This window comes from Vavraia culicis (assembly GCF_000192795.1).
Source record: "Vavraia culicis subsp. floridensis unplaced genomic scaffold supercont1.3, whole genome shotgun sequence".
NCBI lineage: Eukaryota > Fungi > Microsporidia > Pleistophoridae > Vavraia > Vavraia culicis.
The window spans coordinates 21,796-46,006 of NW_007360606.1; the positions used below are offsets into that span (position 1 = coordinate 21,796).

At 36.7% G+C, this 24,211-nt stretch overlaps 10 protein-coding genes across 10 annotated transcripts; 5 read left to right on the forward strand and 5 right to left on the reverse strand.

The window, feature by feature from the left end:
* The first annotated feature begins 42 nt into the window (after positions 1 to 42).
* VCUG_00236 (uncharacterized protein) lies at positions 43 to 1,603 on the forward strand. The gene has a single exon (XM_008075066.1). It carries the CDS (start codon positions 46 to 48, stop codon positions 1,369 to 1,371), a length of 1,326 nt encoding a protein of 441 aa, XP_008073257.1. The 5' UTR covers positions 43 to 45; the 3' UTR covers positions 1,372 to 1,603.
* A 1,212-nt stretch (positions 1,604 to 2,815) lies between these two features.
* VCUG_00237 (phenylalanine-tRNA ligase, alpha subunit) lies at positions 2,816 to 4,414 on the reverse strand (the record flags this gene model as incomplete). The annotated part of the gene is made up of 1 exon (XM_008075067.1): positions 2,816 to 4,414. Exon 1 carries the CDS (start codon positions 4,319 to 4,321, stop codon positions 2,816 to 2,818), a length of 1,506 nt encoding a protein of 501 aa, XP_008073258.1. The 5' UTR covers positions 4,322 to 4,414.
* Positions 4,415 to 5,915: 1,501 nt separating this feature from the next.
* Positions 5,916 to 6,155, forward strand: VCUG_00238 (uncharacterized protein; the record flags this gene model as incomplete). The annotated part of the gene is made up of 1 exon (XM_008075068.1): positions 5,916 to 6,155. The coding sequence occupies one exon, from the start codon at positions 5,916 to 5,918 to the stop codon at positions 6,153 to 6,155; it is 240 nt and encodes a 79-aa protein (XP_008073259.1).
* Positions 6,156 to 7,370: 1,215 nt separating this feature from the next.
* VCUG_00239 (preprotein translocase, SecY subunit) lies at positions 7,371 to 8,817 on the reverse strand (the record flags this gene model as incomplete). The annotated part of the gene is made up of 1 exon (XM_008075069.1): positions 7,371 to 8,817. One exon carries the CDS (start codon positions 8,815 to 8,817, stop codon positions 7,396 to 7,398), a length of 1,422 nt encoding a protein of 473 aa, XP_008073260.1. The 3' UTR covers positions 7,371 to 7,395.
* Positions 8,818 to 9,098: 281 nt separating this feature from the next.
* VCUG_00240 (uncharacterized protein) lies at positions 9,099 to 10,320 on the reverse strand. Its single transcript, XM_008075070.1, has one exon. It carries the CDS (start codon positions 9,992 to 9,994, stop codon positions 9,299 to 9,301), a length of 696 nt encoding a protein of 231 aa, XP_008073261.1. The 5' UTR covers positions 9,995 to 10,320; the 3' UTR covers positions 9,099 to 9,298.
* A 4,063-nt stretch (positions 10,321 to 14,383) lies between these two features.
* Positions 14,384 to 14,952, forward strand: VCUG_00241 (uncharacterized protein; the record flags this gene model as incomplete). The annotated part of the gene is made up of 1 exon (XM_008075071.1): positions 14,384 to 14,952. One exon carries the CDS (start codon positions 14,384 to 14,386, stop codon positions 14,894 to 14,896), a length of 513 nt encoding a protein of 170 aa, XP_008073262.1. The 3' UTR covers positions 14,897 to 14,952.
* A 2,891-nt stretch (positions 14,953 to 17,843) lies between these two features.
* VCUG_00242 (uncharacterized protein) lies at positions 17,844 to 18,737 on the reverse strand (the record flags this gene model as incomplete). The annotated part of the gene is made up of 1 exon (XM_008075072.1): positions 17,844 to 18,737. The coding sequence occupies one exon, from the start codon at positions 18,735 to 18,737 to the stop codon at positions 17,844 to 17,846; it is 894 nt and encodes a 297-aa protein (XP_008073263.1).
* Positions 18,738 to 19,208: 471 nt separating this feature from the next.
* VCUG_00243 (uncharacterized protein) lies at positions 19,209 to 20,290 on the reverse strand. The gene has a single exon (XM_008075073.1). The coding sequence runs from the start codon at positions 20,226 to 20,228 to the stop codon at positions 19,242 to 19,244; it is 987 nt and encodes a 328-aa protein (XP_008073264.1). The 5' UTR covers positions 20,229 to 20,290; the 3' UTR covers positions 19,209 to 19,241.
* Positions 20,291 to 22,614: 2,324 nt separating this feature from the next.
* On the forward strand, positions 22,615 to 23,076 carry VCUG_00244 (uncharacterized protein; the record flags this gene model as incomplete). Its single annotated transcript, XM_008075074.1, has 1 exon — positions 22,615 to 23,076. One exon carries the CDS (start codon positions 22,615 to 22,617, stop codon positions 23,074 to 23,076), a length of 462 nt encoding a protein of 153 aa, XP_008073265.1.
* Positions 23,077 to 23,171: 95 nt separating this feature from the next.
* On the forward strand, positions 23,172 to 23,396 carry VCUG_02834 (uncharacterized protein; the record flags this gene model as incomplete). The annotated part of the gene is made up of 1 exon (XM_008075151.1): positions 23,172 to 23,396. One exon carries the CDS (start codon positions 23,172 to 23,174, stop codon positions 23,394 to 23,396), a length of 225 nt encoding a protein of 74 aa, XP_008073342.1.
* Positions 23,397 to 24,211: the final 815 nt, after the last annotated feature.

The window sequence follows — 24,211 nt, forward strand, 5'->3', positions numbered from 1 at the left end:
TAAATTTTATATATTGACTAAAATTCACCGACCCATAGGCGAGGGATGTTGATAACAACAGAAAACACGAACAAATCAGATGATGAAAAAATGTTTGATGAATTCAAAGCTATGCAAGGCGAGTATCACAAGCTATATTCGTCCTATTTTTCAGGAAGAAAAAGACATGATGATGTGAATGAGAAGAACATCTATCAATCATCTATATTTATGATTGATACGGTTTTGCAATGCTGTTTGAACTTTAAAAAGTGTACTTCATCGTATTCCAGCATACTCAAAAAAGCCAAGGCATTTCTGGTTGCATATACATGCGAGTTGGAAAAGTCATTTGACCGAAAAAAAAAGGAAGATGAGGGTGAAACTCAAAACAACAAGTGCATCGTGTATAATAAACAGCCAGAGGTCAAGAGGAAAATAAATATCACCCACAATGGTAAGAGAATAGAGATGGAAAATATTTTCAACAAGTTCCATCAGCGCAATGAGCAAAAGGTTGAAGAAAAAGTTGTAGCGGATAAAAGTCCGCTAAATAGTCAAAATACGATGAATTCATCGGTCACAGATTTGGATGCAAGCATTAATAGCATATTAGGCGAAAATTTTGCGAAGAAGAAGACATTTGAGGTTGTAGAACCTGAGATTGCGGGAGACAAACAAGAGTTTTTTGCACAGGATAACAATTTTACTGATGATATTAATGATCAGAATGATTTAAATGGGTTCAAAGGTGCAGATGGTGAGCATTTTGAAAATATAATCGCCGGTAAAACTAATGATATGATAGATTTGAGCGACGAATTGTTCCAGAGTTTGGGAATCGACTTCGCTGCTCCTGAAGGCAATAATGATAACACCACAATTCCCCTCAACAGATTATCGAACCAGAGAAATAAAAAGCGCTACAAGTTTAATACCAACATAAACCAAAACAAGCGCAAAAAGAACGATAATATTTCCAACTACGTTCGCCAACAACCGAAACAACAGCATTATAGCTTATCGAAAAGTTTTTTTAATAACTTACATCACAATAGAAGCCAAGACAGCCAGGTGGCTGCTAATGTCGATTTTCAAGGCACAAATATTCAAAAAAATATCGAAAATAATATTTCCTTTGCTACTCGTATTAATAACTTATGCGTGAAACATAAGATTTCGCATCCAGAATACATAATAGAACGTACCAACAACGTTTTTATTTGTACAGCCGAGTTCTTTAGCCAAAAGTTTACCTCTCGATATTTCAAAACTAAGGAGGAGGCGAAAAACGATGTTTGTCGGCTTATTTGTGCTTTTTTAGAACCTGAAAAAAATGACATTGGAAAATACTACGAAGAGTTCATACTGGGTGGTAAAAGCAATCAATAAATTGCTAGCTACATTACTTATCGATATTTTTATTTTTCATGTTTGTTCGATTTTTCCGAATGTTATTGGCTTACATGGTTTCTTTCTGTCGGCCCGTGTACACTCGTGGCTGTTTCTTTAAGAATTATTTGTCTTTGGATGATCACGATGGGATTGCCTGTTGAGTGCATTTTACTTTATGCTCGGTATTTCATTTATTAGCACCTTAAATGTGTTGCGATGATCATTTGTGCCATTTTTCATTTGAATACATGGCAAATAAGTTCATTCGTTCTTATCGTCAAATGGATAATACGTTTCGAAGCATCATACTGGTTTATGTATAACCTTTTAACAATTTATAAATAAATAATTACTTGGTGACCATATTTACTGCTTTTTTATATGCCAGCTGCAGGTGTGTAAACCAAGAGATAAATCGACGGTCTGTCCAAGACTACCGGGATGGTCTTTGGCGGAGAGATGTCTTGTTCAATATTTTAGTTAAATTTAATAATGTACTTCTATACACTGGGCACATCATGTGCATTCAATGAATTCTAGCGGGCTACCGTAGCATAAAACAATTGGTTTTTAAGGGCATAAAAATAAATAATGCATACAAACCAGATGCATATGCAACAAGGGTAGTTAAAGAGAAGACTAATAACTAGTATCGCGTAAAGTCATATGTTTTATGTCTTTTTCCAAAGAGCACTGTTATTTAGCAAAATTACGGTGTAATGATCAAGAGAACTAGGCGATAACAAGATCGGTAAGAATAAAATGCGAATATTTGTGAAAAGTCCACATCGGCATACAACCTGCCAGGCCGAATCATATATTTGTTAAGATGTAACACTGTATGTAATTAAATACTAAATGCTATTGATATCATCGTAGGCAGTGAATATATCATTTTTATGGATAGATAATTATGTTATGGGAACAAATAGGTTATAACTACCCGTTATGATGAGGCCACGAGCTCATGCAGAACACAACTATGTGCCTAAGCCTGTAGCCTATGAAAGTTGATCGTCAATAGAGTCTTACAATTCACAGCTAATTTGCCTTCATAACCCAATGGAAAACTACCTGTCATGGAGCGCAAAAAATACAACTTATTACATGTTGCTTACAAACACGATTTACCCTACCATGGCATAAAAATAACGCTACACTTATATTGGACGCAGACGTACGGTGTTATTGGAACAAAAATAGGCACTTAAAGGTTTGCTGCCCATGACAAAGACGCGGGTTTAAAAAGTTATTTTTTCACAACATACAGTGAGCGTTATATAGGCGAGTTAACTGGAAATAAAGCATGGATACTGTGTAAAAAGTGATGCAAACCTTGATATAATAAAACAAAATCAAGACGTCAACACCACGACGTGACAAGCCGATCTTGCGTTTCCACAATGATAAAAGGCTATTAAACCATTAAACTTTTAACTTATCAAAAATAGCACATCGAGCTATCTTTTATGAACTCGAGATCGACTTTAGGTCCTAATAAATCTCTTATGTTGCTCAAACTATATTTTATCATGGCCGGCCTCTCAAGACTCAGCCCCCACCCAATAACTCGCCAATCATCCTTTATGCCCATTGGTTCTAAAACTTCAGGTCTGAACATACCGCTGTTTCCTATTTCAATCCATTTATTCATTTGTTCGTGGAAGGCAAATATTTCCATACTCGGTTCCGTATACGGATTGAACGCTGGCTTGAACTTTATATTTTTTAAATTTAGTTTCTCATAAAAAGCTTGAAGAGTACCCATGAGATGACCTATGCTTAGATTTTTACCTAACATCAGACCCTCGATCTGATGGAACTCGGCAAGATGAGTGGAGTCTACACTTTCATTCCTAAAAACTCTATCAATAGAAAACAACTTTATAGGATGCAAATTTTCCTTGTTCTGACCGATTTCATAGAGCACACGGGCGGAGCATCCGGTTGTATGTGTCCTCAGCACGTTTTTGAGACTCTCTTCAAGACTCCATTTACATCTATACGATTCCTCATGGACATCCTTTACTCGTCTACTATAGCTTGTCGGTGTCAACCTTGTTTTCTCCGGATTTGCCAGAAAGAAGGTGTCATGCATATCTCTGGCTGGGTGGTTCTGCGGTTGGAATAGCGCGTCAAAGTTCCAGAAAGACGATTCTACATAACGCGATGTCGGCATTTCCGAAAAACCAAGCTCCAAAAATATCTTTTTAACCTCTGCTTTTACCTTCATCAGTGGATGCAAATTACCTGACTCACAACGTATTTTGGTATTGAAATTATATTCCTTGAACTCGAGCCCCTTGTATTTATCGTTTAAAAGCATATCAGCCGTAAGTTCCGTTGCATAGTCATGTATACACGTGCTGTACAAGGGTCCCTTGCACACTGAGTACTTTTTGATTTTTTTCATCACAATTAACTTCCTCTTTTTCAACATATCAATCTCGTTTTCCGTTAGTTTTCTGCCTGTTTTTGAGGAGAGCGGTGTTCCCATCTCAGCAGGCTGGCCAACATGTCCATCCTCAGATTCTTTGGCGGGCCGCACATCTGACGCAATTTCGTTTGCTGTATCCTCCACCAATTTTAAAATTTCCTTCATTTCGTCTTTTACATTCTCCACTAACTTGTAAACGCACTTGTTTTGGATCTTGACCCACTTATTTTTCATTGCGTAATTCAGTCCAATATTCTTCTCCGCTTCCTGCCCGTCGGTTAATGACTTGAAGTACAAAAACTCAGGGCTACCCTGTAAAAGAACATCGTATCCCTCATCAGACAATACGGGAACGCTCTCTTCGATCAAACTGTGGATAATCACGTTCTTACTTTCCAGCTTCAAAATAATGCCGTGTAGACCCTCCCGGTCATCGAGCACCAAAACCTCCCTTTCTTGCAAATCGTTCAGAATTTTTTGAGACAAATCTTCATTTCCTTCTTGCGACATAGGGGTACCTAATCAAAAAGATTTTATCTCAAAATGATTACTTGAAGTGTGGTATACGTTTACCATCTTAGAAATTACTTTTTAACACACCAATATGAAAAATTATGGTAGTTTCATGAACTTGTCTTCTTTTTTAATCGACAAAGGAATGTGCCTGAACGAATTTGACTTTATATGGCATGATATCTAAATTGGCATCAATGCACCCTCTTAAAGCCGTTTTACTTACTCGTCATCTCGACCTATATGCATAGGTATACTATATCTGTGCTTTATTTTTAATCGAAAGGTATCAAATAATAAATGTGTAAAACCGATATAATCCAGTAAGGAATTTTGTCCTTGTAAAGAGATAAGGGATTATTCGCCGTAATAATGATAGCAAAAGATATTTACTAGTCCAATTATGCTATCAACCAACGCCATATTATTTTGAAAGCATATATTTGAAATGTTTTCTGTATATTGCGCTTCATTTCTCCATTTTAATAGTAAGTTGTGACCACATATTACGATTACCTAGCAATAAAATCAAATAATACCGGTTTGGGAGAGATAGTTACGATATACCTAACGATAGAAAACGTGTAATAATGATTTTGGCAAAATCGAATCATTTTATATTCATAAATAATCTATTAAAGACATATTAAAGTTATACATGGTATTTATGAGTAACAGTAATTTATTTTGAAGGTTATCATTACGTTCGTTGGTTATAAATCGCAATTGAAGAGTAATTCCGCTGAGGTGTAGAAAACAGACGTGATGTGAAGCATACATCATTATTTGCAACGTGCAACATAAATTCTTCCCTATGTTTTGTAATTAAACCTGTCAGTCGCAGTTTATTAGACCATATTCACAGTAATTACGTCAAAATAAGAAATATTGAGCGGTTCGTCAAAAATAGTTTTGAGAAACAATGCTATATGAATCATTATTTTAGTTTTAAAGAGGCATTACCACTTTATATGTGCTATGCTTCGCAAAGGGATTCTCTCTGATTCAGAAAATTCAGGTACATTTATTGTATTGTGACAAGAGGCGCTTGGTTCATGGTAAACGTTTGCGAATGACTTTCTAGTTTGATTTTAATAAAATAAAAAGCGGAAATACAAATATGAAAAATGGCACATACCCACTTTACCAATAGTTAATTTGTATGTAAGCACGATCATTTCCATCACATATTACTTGTACTCAACATTGTGGCAAAAATTTCTGTAATTTAAATGTATAATGACACAAATATAACATGCCCGCGAATTAACAAGCAGTAGTTATCAAGAATCGCTCTTGAAACGGTACGAATATAAACCTTAGATGTTTGTGAAAATATTAACGGTTTTCTCTCAAAACGGAGCTGATATTGAGGCAGCATCCGCACCAACATGTTCGTGTAGCGCTCATCAATAAGAAACATTGTTTTGTTACCTCTTTACCAAATTCGAGAGGATTCCCACGTTGTATTTTTGCGTTTGTTTTGAGTGCAACATTGTGGCTTTTGCCCTCATCATCTCTCGTAACGTGTCTCGGCAATAAAAACCGTCAGCCCTTCTCAGTTTTTTACTTTTTCCATTCTTTGACCCATATGTTCTCGGTATTCCGCATACTCTACTCATTCATATTTTTCATCAACACCATAGTAATATTGAACGAGTACAGATTTCTCGGAAAACTTGGATTGCCTTTACAGCCAGAATACCGAAGTAACCTGTCTAAAACACGGCAAAAAATTGTTGACCTGATAAAGGCTGTGCGCACTGTATGTAGCATACCGCTAATCTTTTTGAATGTATTAGGAATTGTTTATGAAATATTTTTGGGATAGATCGGTATAAATAAATGCTGGAATTAGATTTGTTATTGGATGAATACGTAGATAGTGTTAAATACTTGGTGTTGTGTGCTTTAGTGTAGCAGTTCTTTATAACAAATGGGATAATAAATAGTAAATGTTAATAGCGTATTATTTCGTGAGAACCATTCATTTCTTATCCGATGTTTGGTTAAAAGTTTTATTACGGCTTTTGACCAGTATAATATTGGTCGTGTGCTGAGTAAAAGATCATTGCATAACATATGTGTGCTACGAATATGCTGATCCGTTATCTTGAGACTACGTCAGAAACAGATACTATAATGAGTGTTTGAACGTAACAAAATTAGGAATTATACGATATTATAGACAAAAATATGGAGCAGAAAATTGACTTGTGAACTTGAGGCGAAAATGTAGAAAGAACAAAAAAAGAGTTTATGGTGCAAATAATAGTGAAAATTATACACTACATGTATTTTCTACTTGGATGAAAGTTTGGTGCCATCTGTACATATAAGAACTATTTGTGATATTTCTCGGCATCTCATGTCCACTAGAACAAGTGCCTGGTAAGAATTCACAGCAGTGTGGCGCAAGGAATGACAAAATTTCAGAAAGCGCTTTCAATTTAATTTTATTTGAAACATTTGCCACAAGCATATGCCAAGCAGGGTACTCATGAGCATATATTCTTGTGCATTGTACTATCAACGCTCTAAAACGTACGTCATACGTGAACTGTGACTCAATACCTGATTTACGTGATCGGAATTGCCTGCAATATTATTAATGAGCATAAGACAAATAAAAGTTGATAAGGCTACTTTAACTGCCACACAATAACTGGTACAAAACCGTAGTGCACTTGAACAACGATTGTTCATTATTTTATCTAATTTTTATTTTGCATTCAATAGCATTTTTACGAAGAACGCGTCGTTTCATTATTTGCAACACAGCAATGTTTGCAAAAATACGCTTTCCTTGCTGGTAGTTGCTACATCAAATAATTAAAACATCGTGTTCAATTAGATGAAATAGCATTATCGATAATCTATAAAAAGTAAATGAGCAATATTGATGATAGCAACATTGTTGTGCATATGCCTCGTATTCTATGCTCTGAGTCAAAGACAAGTAGCCATGATCAGTCCAATAATGAACGGCCGAACCAAAACCACACATAAAACTTCAATCTGTAGATTATAGACAATCAATAAGAGAGAAAAACAAACACTGTTTATTTTTATCAGTCAACTACCAGCAATCCTCCTCTTTTAGCCGCCTCCTTATTAAACAGCTCACAGTATTGCCACACAATCGATACAGCCAAAAAGATATTCGTTCCAGATCCTATCGTATCAAGAATATTGGAAAGCATGACAATAAATCCTATAACCAACCCACCCAAGAATGCAGCTGTGGGGATGTACTCACCTAATTTATTCGCTAGATTACGCTCAGGCACGCCTTTAATGGTAACACGTCTGTTTATGAGCGATCGCGCAACATCGTTCTGATTGTTTTCAGTCATGTCAATCCATGCACGCGATAGAAACGCGGAGCTGAGGAGCACTATGCTGGTGTATACCATGAAATAGAAGGGTTTTCTGAAAATGTCCATCAGTGAATCAGGAGGGAACAAGAAGTAGCAGATACCACTTATGGGCACCATCTTACCACTTCTGCGCATTGTCCACACGCCCAGAAGGCGTACGAGGAAAACATCGGGGAATTTCTGGTACAGGAAGCGAGACACGGTGGATGCATGCGAAATGATGTAGTTTTGCACGATTATCGGCATTGTGGAGGAATAAAGCAACTTGATGGGGAAGTTACCCTGCTGTCCCTTAACCTGCAAAGACTCAGTGCGCAGGTTCACGCGCACACCGTGAACATAAATTACCAGGGCAAAGATAAGGAGCGTTGATGTGAGTGTCATCATGTTCGGCAGATTCTCTCTGAAAAATGCCTCGTGTAGGGCGTACAGCTTGTTCTTGCGCACGAAGAGTAGGTGGACGAGCGCGATGAGCGAACCCTCAAACTCTATCCCACGGGCGGTTGTGTGCATCTTAGGACTGAGTGCCTTCCAAATGATGCTCTCGCACATGTTTGTCGCAATGAAAAGGTTCACTCCAGAGCCGAGACCGTATCCTTTCTGCAACAGCTCGTCAAGCAGGATGATAATGATGCCGGAGAAGAACAGCTGAATAACGAGCAGGAGGGACACCTGTATTCCAATCTCACTGGTCGGCCCGTAGAACCCTGTGCTCACCTGCACGATGCTTTGTCCCACCGTAAGCAGCACCGCCAGCAACTTGGAGGCAGCGCTGTACAATGTCTGATCTTCTTTCACCTTGCTATTCACCCGCACAATCTCTAGGCTGCTCAACATCTGCATAATCATGCTGGACGTGACTACAGGCGATATTCCTAGGTCCATCAACGTGCCCCTGTTACTTGCCATCATCATTCTCATCCAGTAGAACGGGTCAGCTGAATTCGTGTTAAGAATGCCAAAGAGCGGAACCTGCGAAGACACAAGGTATATAAGCAGGGCAACACCTGTCCACACGAATTTTTCCTGAAAGTTTATTTCTCGGCCAGGAAGCTGCACTTCTGGCAAAAATGGAACGAAAGGCTTGATCAGCGAGAGCGCACGAAATGCCATGCATAATTATTTTTTTTCTTTTTTATAACCCATGTTCGAGTCTTTTTAAAAAAATTTTGTAATTAAATTCGTAAATTGTTAATTTGTTGGAAACATGTACGACGTTGAACAACATTGGAAGAAAAGAATCAAGTCACAACAATTTACGGCAGAATTGGTTTTTAAATATGGTGGTGTAGAGATGAATATTGCAAAACTAGCACGATGAGAATGGACACTCATATTTGCCAGATATTTGCCTAGGACACAAGCAATACAACCTATTTTCTTCATTTATTTCCCGATATCAAAGTGTTTTCGTTGCTGCTCGCTTTAATAAATTGCGTTAGAGATCGCAAAATTAGACTTTTAATTTTTTGAAGCACATGCATTTATACACCTCTACAATATGAGAAATAGTACAAATTATGAGATGCTCCTCATTTACACATTCATATTGCAAATACTTCATCATATATCCACGCCGCATTACGATGTGCTATCATGGGATATGGCTACACTTCTCGCGTAAAAAGCGGATGATTTTCTCCTTATCAATCCTCAGTCCGTCTTCAATGTGTTCATAGAACACATCAAGAACATTCCAGTCCATGTTCACATATCTGTCCATACGTTCACAAAAATAGGCAAGATTAAGAACAAGCTGATTTCCCATCGATTTAAACATCTTTTTTCCAACAAACACGTCTTTACAGTCACTGAAAAAGGCGAGTATAAACAGGTTCAAGAGCTGCTGCGATGCAGCATGCGGATTGTCTAAGTCATACGTATCCCTAAGATCGCTCACAATGTCAATTATCCAGCTGTCAGGCACCCGCAATATTCTACTGCTAATGAACCCAACATGTTTACCATCCACCACCTCCTCACCAGCCGCTTCGCTGCAATAATCATCACATATCAGGTCGAGAACGAGTGCACGCACTTCCAAAATTTTATAGTGCACCACCAGTTGTGTAATCTCGTTTCCACCTTTTCCGTATTTCTCAAATACATACAGCAAGTCGTACACTTGTTGCACCAGTTTTGAGGTGATTGAGAGTGTTTTTATCCTTTTGGTGATGAGACTGCAGTAATACTCGATAAGGTTTTTCTGAAGCAGCTTCGTATCTTCGAATTCACTTAAAATGATTAACAATCTGACCAAGGATGGTGAGGTGTATTGTGGTGTTGACATTGCTCTTGAAGGGTGATAGGATGGTTGTAAACAAATAATTGTAAAACCTTCTGCCGCTTTGAGTACGGATATGTTCAAATAGGGGTTTTTATTCGGTTGCACAAGCAACCCAGAGCATATCCCTATTTTGTCAGATACAAAAACGACTGCATCAAATTATAGTTGGGGTCATAGGATTGGTTCACGTGTACCAAGGAATATATTTACATGATTTGAAATCATCTAACACGTTCTTCGATTTTTTACCTTTCATAAATTTTTAGTCACATAGATCCCAAAATTATTCTTCACTGTTCCATTCTGTCTGTCAAAAACACTTTATAAGCGTAATTTGCTGCGCCAGTCCTGTTTTAACGATAAGTTTTTGGTTATATATCCAATAAAATTCATTTTCCTGACAAAACTGTTGTTTTGTAACTGCAGATGATGCTGGATTCATAAGGTGTATGAAACCGTTTCTTTCGTTTTACTTTTTGTTCGCGAATGTAAAAATATTCTTTTTTACCAAACATAGAGTGCTAAGTGAGAAAGGATCAAAAGAGGATAATTTCAATAGAAATATTCTATTTTTGTAAAAAAGACCAATGATTTAATTCTATATAATCAGTAAATCATCTTTCAATTCATCTGTCTATTCATGTTAATTAAGTGATTAATTTTTTAATCTCGTTACCGAGGATGTCAAAAAAAATTAATCATTTCCGCTAAAATTGGTAATTTTGGATGGTTCTAAGGTGGTTTAGGTCCGTACATTATCAATTTTGGAGATAAACCTGATTTTAGAAAGCAACAACAATAAAACCACTAAAATACTGCTATTAATAAACGAAACACTAAAACGGATGCTGTGTTAGGTAATCGAACCCTAACCAAAAAATGGTACAAAAGATCACTTTTATTATCTTGATGAAATAATTTGTTTAATATTGGCACGGAGAGGTGTCATCTTTGACAAATTTAGTGAGATGAATGATATAGGATTATAACAGTAACATGCGGTAAACCGTGCCAAGACTGGAAAGTATTTCGGATCGCTTGGTAAATTTTACCTTTCAAGGTACCAGAATTATTCCATATGTTGCTTTGTAAAGACTAGAAAGGAAGATGAGTGAGGAAAAACGGAGGAAAGCCAAAAACAACAGTTACACCAAAATATTCTCTTCGGTTTCTTGAAAATTTGTTTGCTGGATGGGATATGTCATGAATATTGAAGTAAGTCAAAGAAATTTGATAGAAAAGGTAAAAGAGAGAAGAACGATCAATAACAATGCCTACTTCATACATACTATGAATGATCATATGTAAACCAAGACACGGGTGAAGCATTTTAATTTATCACTTTTTACAACTTATTTTTAAAAATGTTTTATTTTGATTGCTTTCTCGTCATAGAAATATGTTTGTTTATCAATCACACGATCGTGTTCAAATCAACATATTTTCTGGCTCGCAGTAATCAAACGTGACCACTAATCGTTGATTTGTAGAGGAATTTGAACATTTTTAGGCTAGGTTAGTTTCATAAGTATAGAAAATGTATACCAGTAAAAAATGCTTTGCACCTAATATTACATTAAAATGCACAGAGCACTATAAAAGTACCTTCATCGATTGATACAACGGAAACACAGCAAATAATGCGTAAGTAGGTGTACTGGTAACCAATTCTGTTATATATGATTAGTTATAAGTGGTTTGATTGATACATTCACAACATTATGTTATTTTTTGGTTGGTAAGGATACATTCTCTATGATTAAGAGCACATCAAGTGTACGTCATGTAATCTACATGTGTTGTGTAAGCATTTAATTACACACATAACATGTAGATTCTGTACAGTTCTTGTGCAAACGTATGGATGAGCATAACTCAATTAAATGTCTCTTTCAACAAAAACATGATTAAAACAATTACAACCAGGTACTATCGTTTTTGGTGGTGCAAGACATAGTTGAGGTGGTGAGTAAATTTGTTATTGCTGTGGTGTGCATGGTCTACAGAAGCGTAGTTCATCAAATTAATTTAATAGATAAATTTATCATTATCATTGTTCCGCCTTGTACAACAAACGAGAATAAATTGAATGCTAATTAATATGATCTTATGTTTGTATTGTTAACGATATTATCTCACCATGTTAACATAAATAAGTATCCTCTACAAATAACATTTGCTATTCGTGTACATTCTCTCGATAGTCATTTTCTAAACACTACAGCATATCTTGTTTTATAATTTTGTTCTACAAAGCGTGTATGACCTGTATGGTAGCGAGATGATGCGGTATTTTGGATCTTGATAGGTATTCCATAGCGTATATGCTTAGCAACCAAGAATGATCCCTGCTACTAGAAATTTATTGTATCTAACATTTGTGTAACGTGGAGTACTAGTTGAATGGCAGCAAGCTACCGTTTACATAGGGATGAAGGTTCAAACATGTTATTTATCCGAAAGGAGTTGCAAACATGGCAGGCTATCATTCCTTTCTGATCCCGCGATACTTAAAAATATTTGTGATTGGTGCAGATGCACCCAAAGGATAAATATGATGTGCTTTGGTACGAAAATTTGTCGAGCAAACTTAATTTAATTTATGAAGCATTTAAAGGAGCGCAATACATGACTGTACCATATGATACATGCATATCACTGGTACTTGTTTGCAATCATTATGATTTCAGCCCGATCAGCATCAATCATCGGTGCTCGTAATCAAATTACCAACAATTTTTGATTGGTGCTATGAGTAACGTGTTTTAATTAATTGAATATTTTGAAAACGTACAAATGACTTAATTGCTGATCTGAAAATATAAATGGTACATTGGTTAGATTCGAACGAATGAAATGCTAACGCTCGGCGTATTGATGCTGAAAGCGATTGCATCACCGCATTACATTCGATTAGCAGGGATTTCCGCACAGCGATCATTTGGTGATATCTCTAGGATGGTATTTATTAAACCAATAAAAATTATATGAAATTTAAAATGAGAGCGAATTGGGAATGAGGTGTAATGAGCGAATGATGGACAAATGAATGGACAAGTACTTTTACAAAAAGTAAGAAATAAAAGGTAAAAGATTGGATGAAGGATCAGGGCGAACTATACCAAGAGCGCAGTTATAGATAGAATATTACGAAATATGATGCAAACACAGTGAGAGAGCTCATAAAAGAATATGTAGACCAAAAATTGTATGAAAATGTGCAATAATAATGCATTATCATCTTATAGATCTCATAATATCAGGCGTGCTGTATTTAATTTATGAAAATGATTGGTGATGAAATAAATAATGTACGAAAATAAGGTGATATACAAGAATAGATAATGTATGAAAATAGTAAAACATAATTACGGCACATCGAATGGCAGTGTCCTAGCAATATACTCAGGTAAGTAAAAATATAGGGTAGCATACAGCTCCGATTAAATATCACTCGAACCACTGTTATGATAAAATACGGTTGATAGGCAGAAACCTAATAAGTTACAGACAAAATATTTTTTTGTGTTGAGTACAACATTCATAATTTTCATAATAGTATTTTTCTGGTTTTATAAAGGTGCGCATATGAATTAATTATCATCTTAACTGATTAAAAATGTTATTTCAAGTTGAAATGAACAAAATTCTGCCGTTCATTTTAAAGGTTAATTATTTCCTTAAAAGGAGCATAAAACAAATGATAACATTTTTTGAACTGTTTGAGTGGGAGGCGGCTCATGTATTGTAATTAAATTACAACTTTTGGTGTAATTCGTAAGGGAAGAATATTTTATATGCCTAGGTTTGGTTTTACAGCCAGGAAGTAGCGCATAATCATGAAACAAAAGAGATCTGCAGATAGCGCATTCTATTACGAAAACAGCAAATAAATACGACAGAACTTTGTGGAGTGTCCGCGCAGCACTACCTGTGCTCCGTATCTATCGCTGAGCAACATCGCGTCTTGTCAAGATAATTATTACTGAGTCGTGATTATCAGTGCAAAAGAACAGAAAACACCCGTAATTAGGCTAATTAGAGTTACTGTACGTGATGAAGCGCTGTAACCGCATCGAATAAATACTTTTCATCAAAACATTGATAAATGATTGTTACTATTCGTTTCACTGCTGTTCTCGAACGACATGCATTTCATTTATTTAATAATTCCCAAAAGATGCTTTTATTGCGCACAAACACGAAATATCATGCAAATATTAGCACAGTAAGGCACCTTTCCACTCAGCTGTCACCAATGCGTCACACCCATTCGTACGGCATATCATTTGTCTCCTTTTTCTATAAATCTGTTTCAAAATATTTTTGATAAAAAATTTGACTGTTTACAATCTTAAAGTATCTTATCCCTGTAATATAAAAAAATAAAAAATGGTAAATACTGTATTAGACAAAGTTATAAGAATAAGAAAATTAATTAGAACTAACAAAGATGCCAAGATAAAAATGATTGAGGACTACGTTTACTTCAAAGGTGCAATGTTTAAGATGGAGAAGGAGATTGACGAGATCCTGATAAAGAAAAAGGAAGATTTGCAGCTAGAGGAACTGAGGAAAAAGAAGAGAAGAAGTAATAATGAAAAAGCTCTGGTAAGGAGATGTACAAAGATTGAGGCTCTGGAGGATATCAACGAAATAAGGGGACTGGAAAACGAAAGCGTTGTCACGGTTACTGACGGCGTGCTGAGAGTAAAACGCTCTGAATTTAGAAAAAAAGACGCTGTAAAAGTAAATATGCACGGGGAGAGGTTCAATGCTGTCTTGCTCTCTATTTCGCCATCTGGCATCGTTGTAAAGGCAAAAAATGGAAAGAAGTACAAGATTATGATCCAGAGTATAAAAAAAGATGATGTTAGGTTCATTAAGCTAGAGAGAAACAAATGAGAAGAAAAGAATTTGTGATTAAAATATTGTCAGTGTTCTTTACTATTCCGTTTTGCTCCAATGCATGCGTTATTTACGCATCGTAGTGCAATTCGAACATCGATTCTTATTGATAGCAGCTACCATGTTATTCTCGTCTACTACCGGCTTGAGTCAGCTATTATAGCCGATATGTCTAATTAGCAATAAAATGGCCAATTTATTGACATATTTGAGCTGATCTCGTGTGAATTTGCAATCAAAACATCGTTTGACGGATAAACATGCATTTGCTACGCCTAGTGCTGCAAAGCACAAAGATTTGAAAAAGTTTTTGGTTATGCCTCGGATCCATGGCCAAAAAATGCAGTTTGCCCATATGCATTTGATTATCGACCGTAAAATAAATTCGTACGTCGTATATCATCGTTCACGTCAGTGCGTATGTTGGTTTACATGACTTGCAAAACAAATATTCTGTTTAAAAGGTTCTTATTGCTGTGCAACTTCTCGTCACATGCTTTTTAGCGGTAATAAGCATCATAAGCCGCGCCCCTCGTGTTCCATTTCTTTTTGTCCGCCAATGGCACACATTCCGTAAAAAACGTCAATTTACCAAAAAATGCACATGACCATCTGTCATTTTATGACGATTTTAACCAGAATACGTCTTCTCCTTTGCATTCTGTATCATTTCTAGCTCGAATATCCTATTTAAGACATTCTTAATAAATCTTTTTATTAAATACACCTAGTATTTTGGTATTCGTTCTCCCAATTTGCTGAATTTCTGGAGATGATCACTATCTACAAATGTCTTGGTAGGATAGAATATTATCATTTTATTTTTTGACGTGATATAGAATAAACCATAGGGGAATTAAAACTGCTGTCTGGGAATAGAAAAACGTTTTTGGCGCTTCAAATATTTTATTGCGTTAGTTGCCGATCAATAAACATGAAAACAGTCATATTGAGATAACTATATCCGTACGGCTGTATCGCACAGTTTCTCAATTTTCATATGTCTGAGAATGGCCTTCCTTCCGACCTACCTGAAATAAGGTAAAACTAATTATTCGTTTTCCAGTAAATCTGATCACAATGGGGTAAAGTCATGATCGCCTTCGTAATTTTTATGTAATTTACCATATATTCGTCGTGAAAGCGCTTTTTAATGTGATACACAGTACTTTAGTGTCATTGTACACACGATAAGTGCGAAGAGTTGAATAGCTGATTGAATATGCCAAAGAGTGCTAAACATACAAACCGACAATAGTTGAGAGTAATTGATCTGCACCATGCTGCTTTATAAAAATGTGAACATGTTGAACGCACTAATAGATTCAGAGGCACATAACACCTGCAAATGCATCCTTTCCTCTCATTATTGTGCTATACAATGGTTCATCTCGTACGGTAATTCACATTTTCGAGTTTTATAACCATTAATGCTGCTTTTATACCTATTAGAGGTCTTTGAGCAACGGACAATTTGATTACGAGCTGTAAAATTCATTTCATCACTCTTTTATTGCTGTAAAATCTTCAAGAAAATATTCTTGAAAAGGAATATCATTGAAACTATTCAAAAAATATAATTACTACGGAATTTAATTTGAAAATGACCATGTTTTAATAAAAACTGTCTTATAAGCGCTATACTCAGAAGTATACGGGCAAGTTGAATTTGTTATCTCCAATTTTAAATTTTACATTTGGTAGCACCGTGCACGGAGCAGCCGTGCCATGGCTATTTTTATATTACAAGTAGAAACCGCCTTTGAGAAAGGAACATTCTGCAAATTGTGTTTTCTTATACAGCCAAAGATTCGAAACATTCTATTTTGGTATTTTCGACAAAAAATTTCTGCAGCCGAAAATAGTACATGCTCACGGCGTTCATGAGCACTTCACGTCAATTTCTATAATTTGTATACTTTTAAATTTATTAATCGTTTTTCTGGTAGGTCTTAATGAATTATCACGCACATAGACGCCAAAACAATATAATAGCCATAAATATCACTAACAAACACGAATGAAGACGGTTATATAAGGAAATATAACGATTTGTACCTTTCAGCTCGTGATATATGATTGGTAAACATGTGCTGTTGCAATGGCCAGATCAACCATATTTAGCTAATTTTTCTGCCGTTAGACAAAACAAAAAAATTACCAGCATTAGATAACGCACTCACCTGATTATATTGCTCATAGCGTTTTGACCTGTTGGTGAGCGCAAGTAAATGCGGACGAATGTGTCATTTCGTACAATTCCTGCAAATGAAAATATTACCGAATAGGAAGTGTGTGAAAAATGCGAAAATAATTTTAATTGGTAACGTAATCAAGTTGTTATTTCCAAAAGCTCAGATCAAAATCTTTGAATAGCTAAAGCCGAGCTGAGCGAACCAATAGAAAGTATCTGTTTGTATGGCAGACTATCCACAACTTTTATTCATATCAAATCACAGACAGGTCCACTATTGTCATGGTTTAGTTCTTTCTACAGTGTGAATAAAATGCGGATGATCATATCCGAACAAGAAATAGTTCATCAACCAATGATCATTTACATACAATAAAGAAATTAATAACCTGTCAAACGGGTAATTTAACAGCGCAGCTTTCACTCTCTAGAAGAAGAGTACGATGGTAGTAATGAATTTAATTGCGATTATGATAGTATGTCGCTTGCAATATAGGATTGTTCACTAGTATACACGTTGTGCATGGAGTTACAAAATAGCAAACTAAGCTGGTTCATTTTTTAGATAATATTTCTTGCTCAGATCGTGATATTTTTTATAATCTTTACTTAGCACAATTTACAAATCCATTTCACCTGATATAGCCTTGTGAAGATAGCAGAAGTTGAAACCAAAACTGGGCTTGAATGAAACGATAGCGCTCCACCAGACACAAATTACGACCAAAGCACTACTTTATAATAAGATATTTATTTAGAGTGAACTATATAGCCACACGACGGATAATGATCAAGTCCCATCCTCATCAATGTCCTTTTCCCGAATCCGGGATTCACAAACACCAGTCCACCACCAAATTTCTTGTATTCTACGTCATACGGTCCGTAAAAAATGGCGTATGTCTTGGAACTTGACTTTGCGTTCTCCGGAACACCAATGAACACCGTACTATTTGATTTAAAAGATTCTTGCTTCAATATATTCGCGTTATCGCACACAACTATCGATAGATCATAGCTTCCTTCCAAGCTGTCCTTTTTCTTCTGCCTTTCCTTCTTGGAAATAAAAAGCTGCCTGACAATCTTGCAGTTCACCGAGCAAAGCATGATCAACTCGGGGTAGTACCCCTGCGCCATGAGCAGCCGCGAGATATTGAACGCTACCTGTGCGTACCAGTCATCCTTTTGAATTATGACGCCAATTTTCATACTGTGCGATTCCTTGTTGCCAAAGAAATTGTTTTTAAAGAAATTGATGGAATAGCACGCAGCAATACTCGCAGCTTCCTCCTTGCTCGGTCCGTAGTTATCGTATGCCTCTCTTATTATACTCTTCCTCTGCTCGCTTGTCATATCCACAAACAACGAGGCATACCTGTTCTTGTCCTCGAATAAATATTCGCTTTTTTCGTTAAATTCCAGGTATTCGCCAGCCTCTACTATAGCTGGATCGTTTAGCTCCTTCGGATCGTTGTCGTTAAGCTCCAAATTTTCTACATGCGAAAAGAGAATCCGTGTGAGCGACTGTACATTCTTTTCCTGCACATATATCAACCCATTGTCGGTATCTATTCTTTTCAATATGCCTGATACCAACGATGAGGCCGTCTGCACCGTTATGCTGTGTTCCAGATATTCCTTCATCTTGCAGGGGGTAAACAATTAGATGAACGTAATGCGGTTTTAGTGCTGGTCTGACCTACAAGTACAACAGTGACAAAAGCGTACAGGTGCAGCGGTATTAGATCATGTACATGTAAAAAAAGTCATGAGCAGGTATCACGCGATGTATTACAAGCTAATGACATGATTATGAGAATTTAACAAAATCGGTGAAATCGCTACCCTGCCAATATTAGGTAAAATACCCATCCTGAACAGCAATTTTACACAGAACACATCGATTAGCACTTTTCACAGATTTTTCTTCAATTTATCATGAACATGTTTCCTTCTTCGTGCTGTACTGCACCGTTGTGTCCATTTGTTCTTCGGAACATAAAAATTTGAAATCAAGCAACGGAGGAATATGCTTGGGAATTTATGATGAGATGGAAAATACGAACAACTTAACTGTTTCATACGTTTAAATGCTGCATAAAAGCACATGAACGATTGTTGAAGAAGAAACTGTGAGACTTTACTGAATTATTTCATCATATCACGTACCCGTTTGAAAACATCCTCAACACTTGGCAGGGACATCTGCTCAAGATTTAATGCATACGGTGTAGGCACGTCCTCAGCATTTATTCTCTCAACAGGCACTTTCAGCATACTGAACATTTTTTCGTGGATATTGGCCGATATTTCCGATGCTATGCTGAAGCACGGCCAAGAATTGTCGACAATTACAAGTCTCCTCGTTTTTTTGACGCTCTCAACTATCGTTGCGTAATCAATCGGCCGTATTGATATGAGATTTATTACCTCGACACTGATACCGTCTTTCTCCAACATTTGCGATGCCTCCAAACAAAGGCCCACCGTGAGCGAGATGCCTATTAACGTGACATCCTTGCCTTCCCTTTCCACCACAGCCTTGAACTCCTGAATGTACTCTTTGTCATCAAACGATTTACATCTCTCGAATGGTTTCTGGTACAGCACCTCATTTTCCAAGAATATTACCGGGTTTTGATCACGCAAGGCCTTTCTCAGGCACCCCCGATGATCTCGGGCGTTGTAAGGTGCCACAACCTTCAAACCAGGCACAGCTCCGTAGTAGCAGCCAAAATCTTGTGTATGTTGCGCGCCTACGCCGTAATTAAATCCATTTGGTCCTCTGAACACGATAGGTGTCCGCAATAAGCCGTTGGACATATACAGAGATTTTGCACAGGTGTTAATTATGTGATCGATGGACTGCAGTGCGAAGTTCCAGGTCATGTAGTCCACTACAGGATGCAAGCCAGCTTGTGCTGCGCCCGCTGCCAGTCCTGTGAAACCTATTTCGCTGATCGGTGAATCAACAACCCGGTGCTCACCATACTTTTTCTGTAGGTTAAGTGTTGCTCCGTATGCGCCTCCATGTAGTCCCACCTCTTCGCCTATGATAAATATTTTCGGATTCAGCTCCATTTCCTCGTCTAATGCCATGTTTATTGCCTGTATTGGTGTTATTGTTTTGTCCATGCTTTATTTTGTTACGGTACGAATAAAACTTTCAATTTGAAGGTGATTTAATTGCAGTGATTTATTAAACCTACAAACAGAAAATTTGACGAGGGCACTTTACTGCTCATGGTAGATGAAAGACGGCAACAAGCAAATTATTCTCCACGGGTACAAAATGATATTTACCTAAAAAGTTACGATTTGGTTTGTATCCGTCATTGATATATGCTGTTCACTCGTATATATCTCAGGTACGTATTTTATATGGCAAGTGGAAACTATCTGGTGTTTTGTTGCGGCATATTTTTCGTTCATTAGCGCTATTTGTGAGTAAATTTGTTTGCTTTTTGTTGACTGTTGACATTTACGGCTTGAGTGCCTTCTCTTAAACAACAAAGTTTAAACTGAGTTTGGACTGATTTTACACATTTTTATGTTGCTGTTTTGGAAATGTTTTCTACCAATCCTGTCTCAAGCACTAATAAGCAGCTTTCTTAGTACAGCATATTAGTTAAAAGCTGATCCCTAATAGACCTTGTGGCGCGTGTTCACATGTGCAATAGAAGGTTTTTTACCACCACAGAGAAAGCAATCATCATGATCAGTTCTGTTTAATAAAAAGTTTAGTCGATAGCCTTTTGAGTAAATATATTTCATTTCAGAAATGCCTGTGTTGCGCAGCACATGTTTGTAGAAAAATGCATTGTACAGTTTTTACACCACAAGCCATTTATCTCTTCGTACAGCAACATCCAAATAAAATTCCCAAGGCTACGGCGAAAAATATGAACTGTAAAAAGCGATTTTATTATTTGAAGAACCTGATTAAAAATGAATGAACAGCATATTAAAAAAATGTACAAACAGTGCATGTGATATACCAAGTACATCACATGCACTATTAAAATTTTATAAATCTAGTTTATTTGTTAATTTATTTATTCCTCAGATCACTGTGTCAAACCATTCATAAGCGCATTTCTGGTGAGTCGCAGCTAACTATGGTATTGAATTTCATTGGTTTACAAGGAAAAATCAAACCTATAGCTTACCTAAGTTAAAACAGGTGCGGCTTTGGAATCGGTTACGCACTCATATAACTTGGAACTGGATTTCAAGCATTACCCGTTTCCGTGTACACATTGGAAACAAAATATTGAATTTTTTGGTGCTATCCTGGCGAGAGTTAAGCTCGGTAGCCAGGTGAGGATTCGACCTTTTCATCCACAGTAATCCACGATTCAATCCCTTATATCAATAAATTTGTGTAGACGCCCAACGGTTCATCAGGTCATTTTGCACTAACGAAAGGTATTTCAAAAAACAAAAAATATTAATCTGTGGTGAAGTGCGCAAGGAGTGGTGTTCATAGAGAGTTTTTGGTTCTCACTATCTCGTGACGGAGTATCATACAAATCTTGGGAGAGTTCCTAGTTGCTAATGCACTTCGGTACCTAAGATGAAAGTACCATCATAAATCAAATGCCTAACGTTGTGATGAGGGCAATCTTTCACTACTAGTTCCAAAGGAGAAAATCATCCACGAATCACATGTTACAGCGTTACATTCTATTCTGGTCACTTTGTTTACACGTGAATGTTTCCAAGTTTACATTAACACACTTTTTGTGCCATACCGCACTCTGTATGAGCCAAAAATAGAAAAAGCTCCATCTCACATGTCAAATTAATGAATAAAGCAGCTAAAATGTGCGAAATTGCCAGATTGCAGAAATGTGAGGTATTGTGTGGCAATCACTCCGTAAGTAAATCTTATTAAATTCAACAAAAGTACTGAGAACATGAAAATTCTTGAATTGGTGCAGATATAAGAGCTTTTAAACATGAAAACAAATCGTATATTATACTCATGGGAATCGTCTTAACATATGGAAACTATACACTAATCTAAGTATATAATCACACGGTATCAGCTCTCGGATTTTACCTACTGGTTTGATGAGATAACATGATTTATCTCGAAACATTAACAAACAATCAACACTTTTATGGTCAATTCGCTTTCCATTTGTGCAGAAACGGATGATAAATTAAAATGGTGATCATTCTCTGTAGTATAATTTCATTTAGATAAATTGGGAAATCATATAAAGAGACAAAGGAAAGATTTCGCCTTGTCAGCATCATTCTTTTCTGACAGGTGTAATAATAAGTGTATATTGTTCGAATCACTGCTTTTACCGCATGTTTCGTTCTAGCTAATGTTATGATTAAAATCTTGCCATCATTTTAATTTGATCAGAAAGCGCCATGTAATAATACGAGTCGTTTTAATAGATCTCAAAAACGTAAATCACGATACAAACAATTAATCTGAAAATGTTAGCCTCTCTGATTAAATCAGACTGTATAAAAATAAAATACGAGCCAGCTCATATTCGTAATGAATGCATTACTACCTTTTTTGTCGGCTAGAGGAGGATCTGTGTACAAAAACTTCCATGAAAAGAGCATCAACGTATTCTTCCTGAACCTGCTCCTAGAAATAATCACCTATGGCATGTGCACATTTTTTATTTTCAGTTGCAACCACAAGAAAATAACGTTATCATTCTCGTTCTCGCTGGTCATGGGAAACCTGTTCCTCATAGATTCTATTCTTCTCAAAAATGTGTATCAGATGTATCTATACACAATTTTCTATGTGTACACGCTATCATTGATGACTTACTTCCTGTTTGATGAGATAAACACCCGGATAAGCAGAGTGTTCGGAATGCTGGTGATACTTCTCTTTTTGATAAGAGGCTCTATCATCATTTACAAGTCCAAAGGATTTATTTACGAATTTTCATGGTACTACTACAAGAAAATCGGTTGTGAATCAACTATAAACGGTAAGTAACATATTCTAATTAGAAATCAATATGGTAAGTCATTTTTTTAATTTAGATAAGACAGAAATTAATAGTGATCTTCAAGCTATACGTCCTCTTCTCCATGATTCAGATTTTTACTGAGAATACGGTTTCGCTGAGGCAGATGGTGTGCGTATCCATCCAGGTAATATGCAAGCTGGTCTTCTACTTTATTTTCGTCACAAATAAACATACGGAGAACCACAAGGCCAGGATAATCCTTTATATATTTCTTGCGACAGACTTTTCTGCGGATGTCAGCTGCACGGTTGAAGACATAAAATCTGACCGAACGGAATTGGTATAAGTTAATATTTCTAATTTAGATTTCAATTAATAACAGACAGCTTTAAATTCATAGTGATGCTGATGCTCATGCTGTACATGATTAAGGATCAGATGAAATTTGGAAGTGGGCTGAAAAAGGTTATGGAGAACAGGCATTAGAAGAAAGTGAATAAATGAAGTTCCAAAAGAAGTACCACTACCGTGTTATCGTATCTACTGAGCTACTATTTGTATTGGGGAGCTATCCAACTCCTACTTCAGGATCGAAAGGCGTGCCGACTGCGCCATAAGTTGGCAATGCTGTTTTGACCATAAGGTTGTTCTACGGATATAGCTCATGATAGGATTTTGTTGGTCGAGTGGTTTGATTGATATGTGCCATTCTTTTTGCCAGAAATTTGAGTCCTTGCTCATAAGAAAAGAACTTGATTACTACGTGTCAGACAAAGAAGTGCACACAAGTCACAGTATGTAGAGACAAGGGGCAATGGCAAACTGATATGACCCTTCTTGGCCCACGTTATTGTCACGCATATGGCGATAAATAAGTTCAATTGGGCCAATTTAGATGAAATTGTACGACCTGTTCGTATATGAGCCGAAGCAGACGCCAAAATATCAAGAAATGCTGACAGGTGTTGAGAGACGATGTGAATCAGGGATGCTGAATCTTGAACTGGCTGGCGGCATAACCTACGACCAAAGGCTGATAATAGCTGTTGGCAACGCAGGTTGTCTTACAGTTACAGCACAAAATCGTATAGAATGCCAGCTGGTGCGAGCAGTCAAAGGTGTGGCATGTCTGAGGGAATATATGCATGCAAAGCGTTGTTA

Bases quoted from the DNA above. Each gene is read 5' to 3' on its own strand.
- VCUG_00236 (XM_008075066.1), top strand. From the start codon at position 46: ATGTTGATAACAACAGAAAACACGAACAAATCAGATGATGAAAAAATG.
- VCUG_00240 (XM_008075070.1), bottom strand. From the start codon at position 9,994: ATGTCAACACCACAATACACCTCACCATCCTTGGTCAGATTGTTAATC.
- VCUG_00243 (XM_008075073.1), bottom strand. From the start codon at position 20,228: ATGGACAAAACAATAACACCAATACAGGCAATAAACATGGCATTAGAC.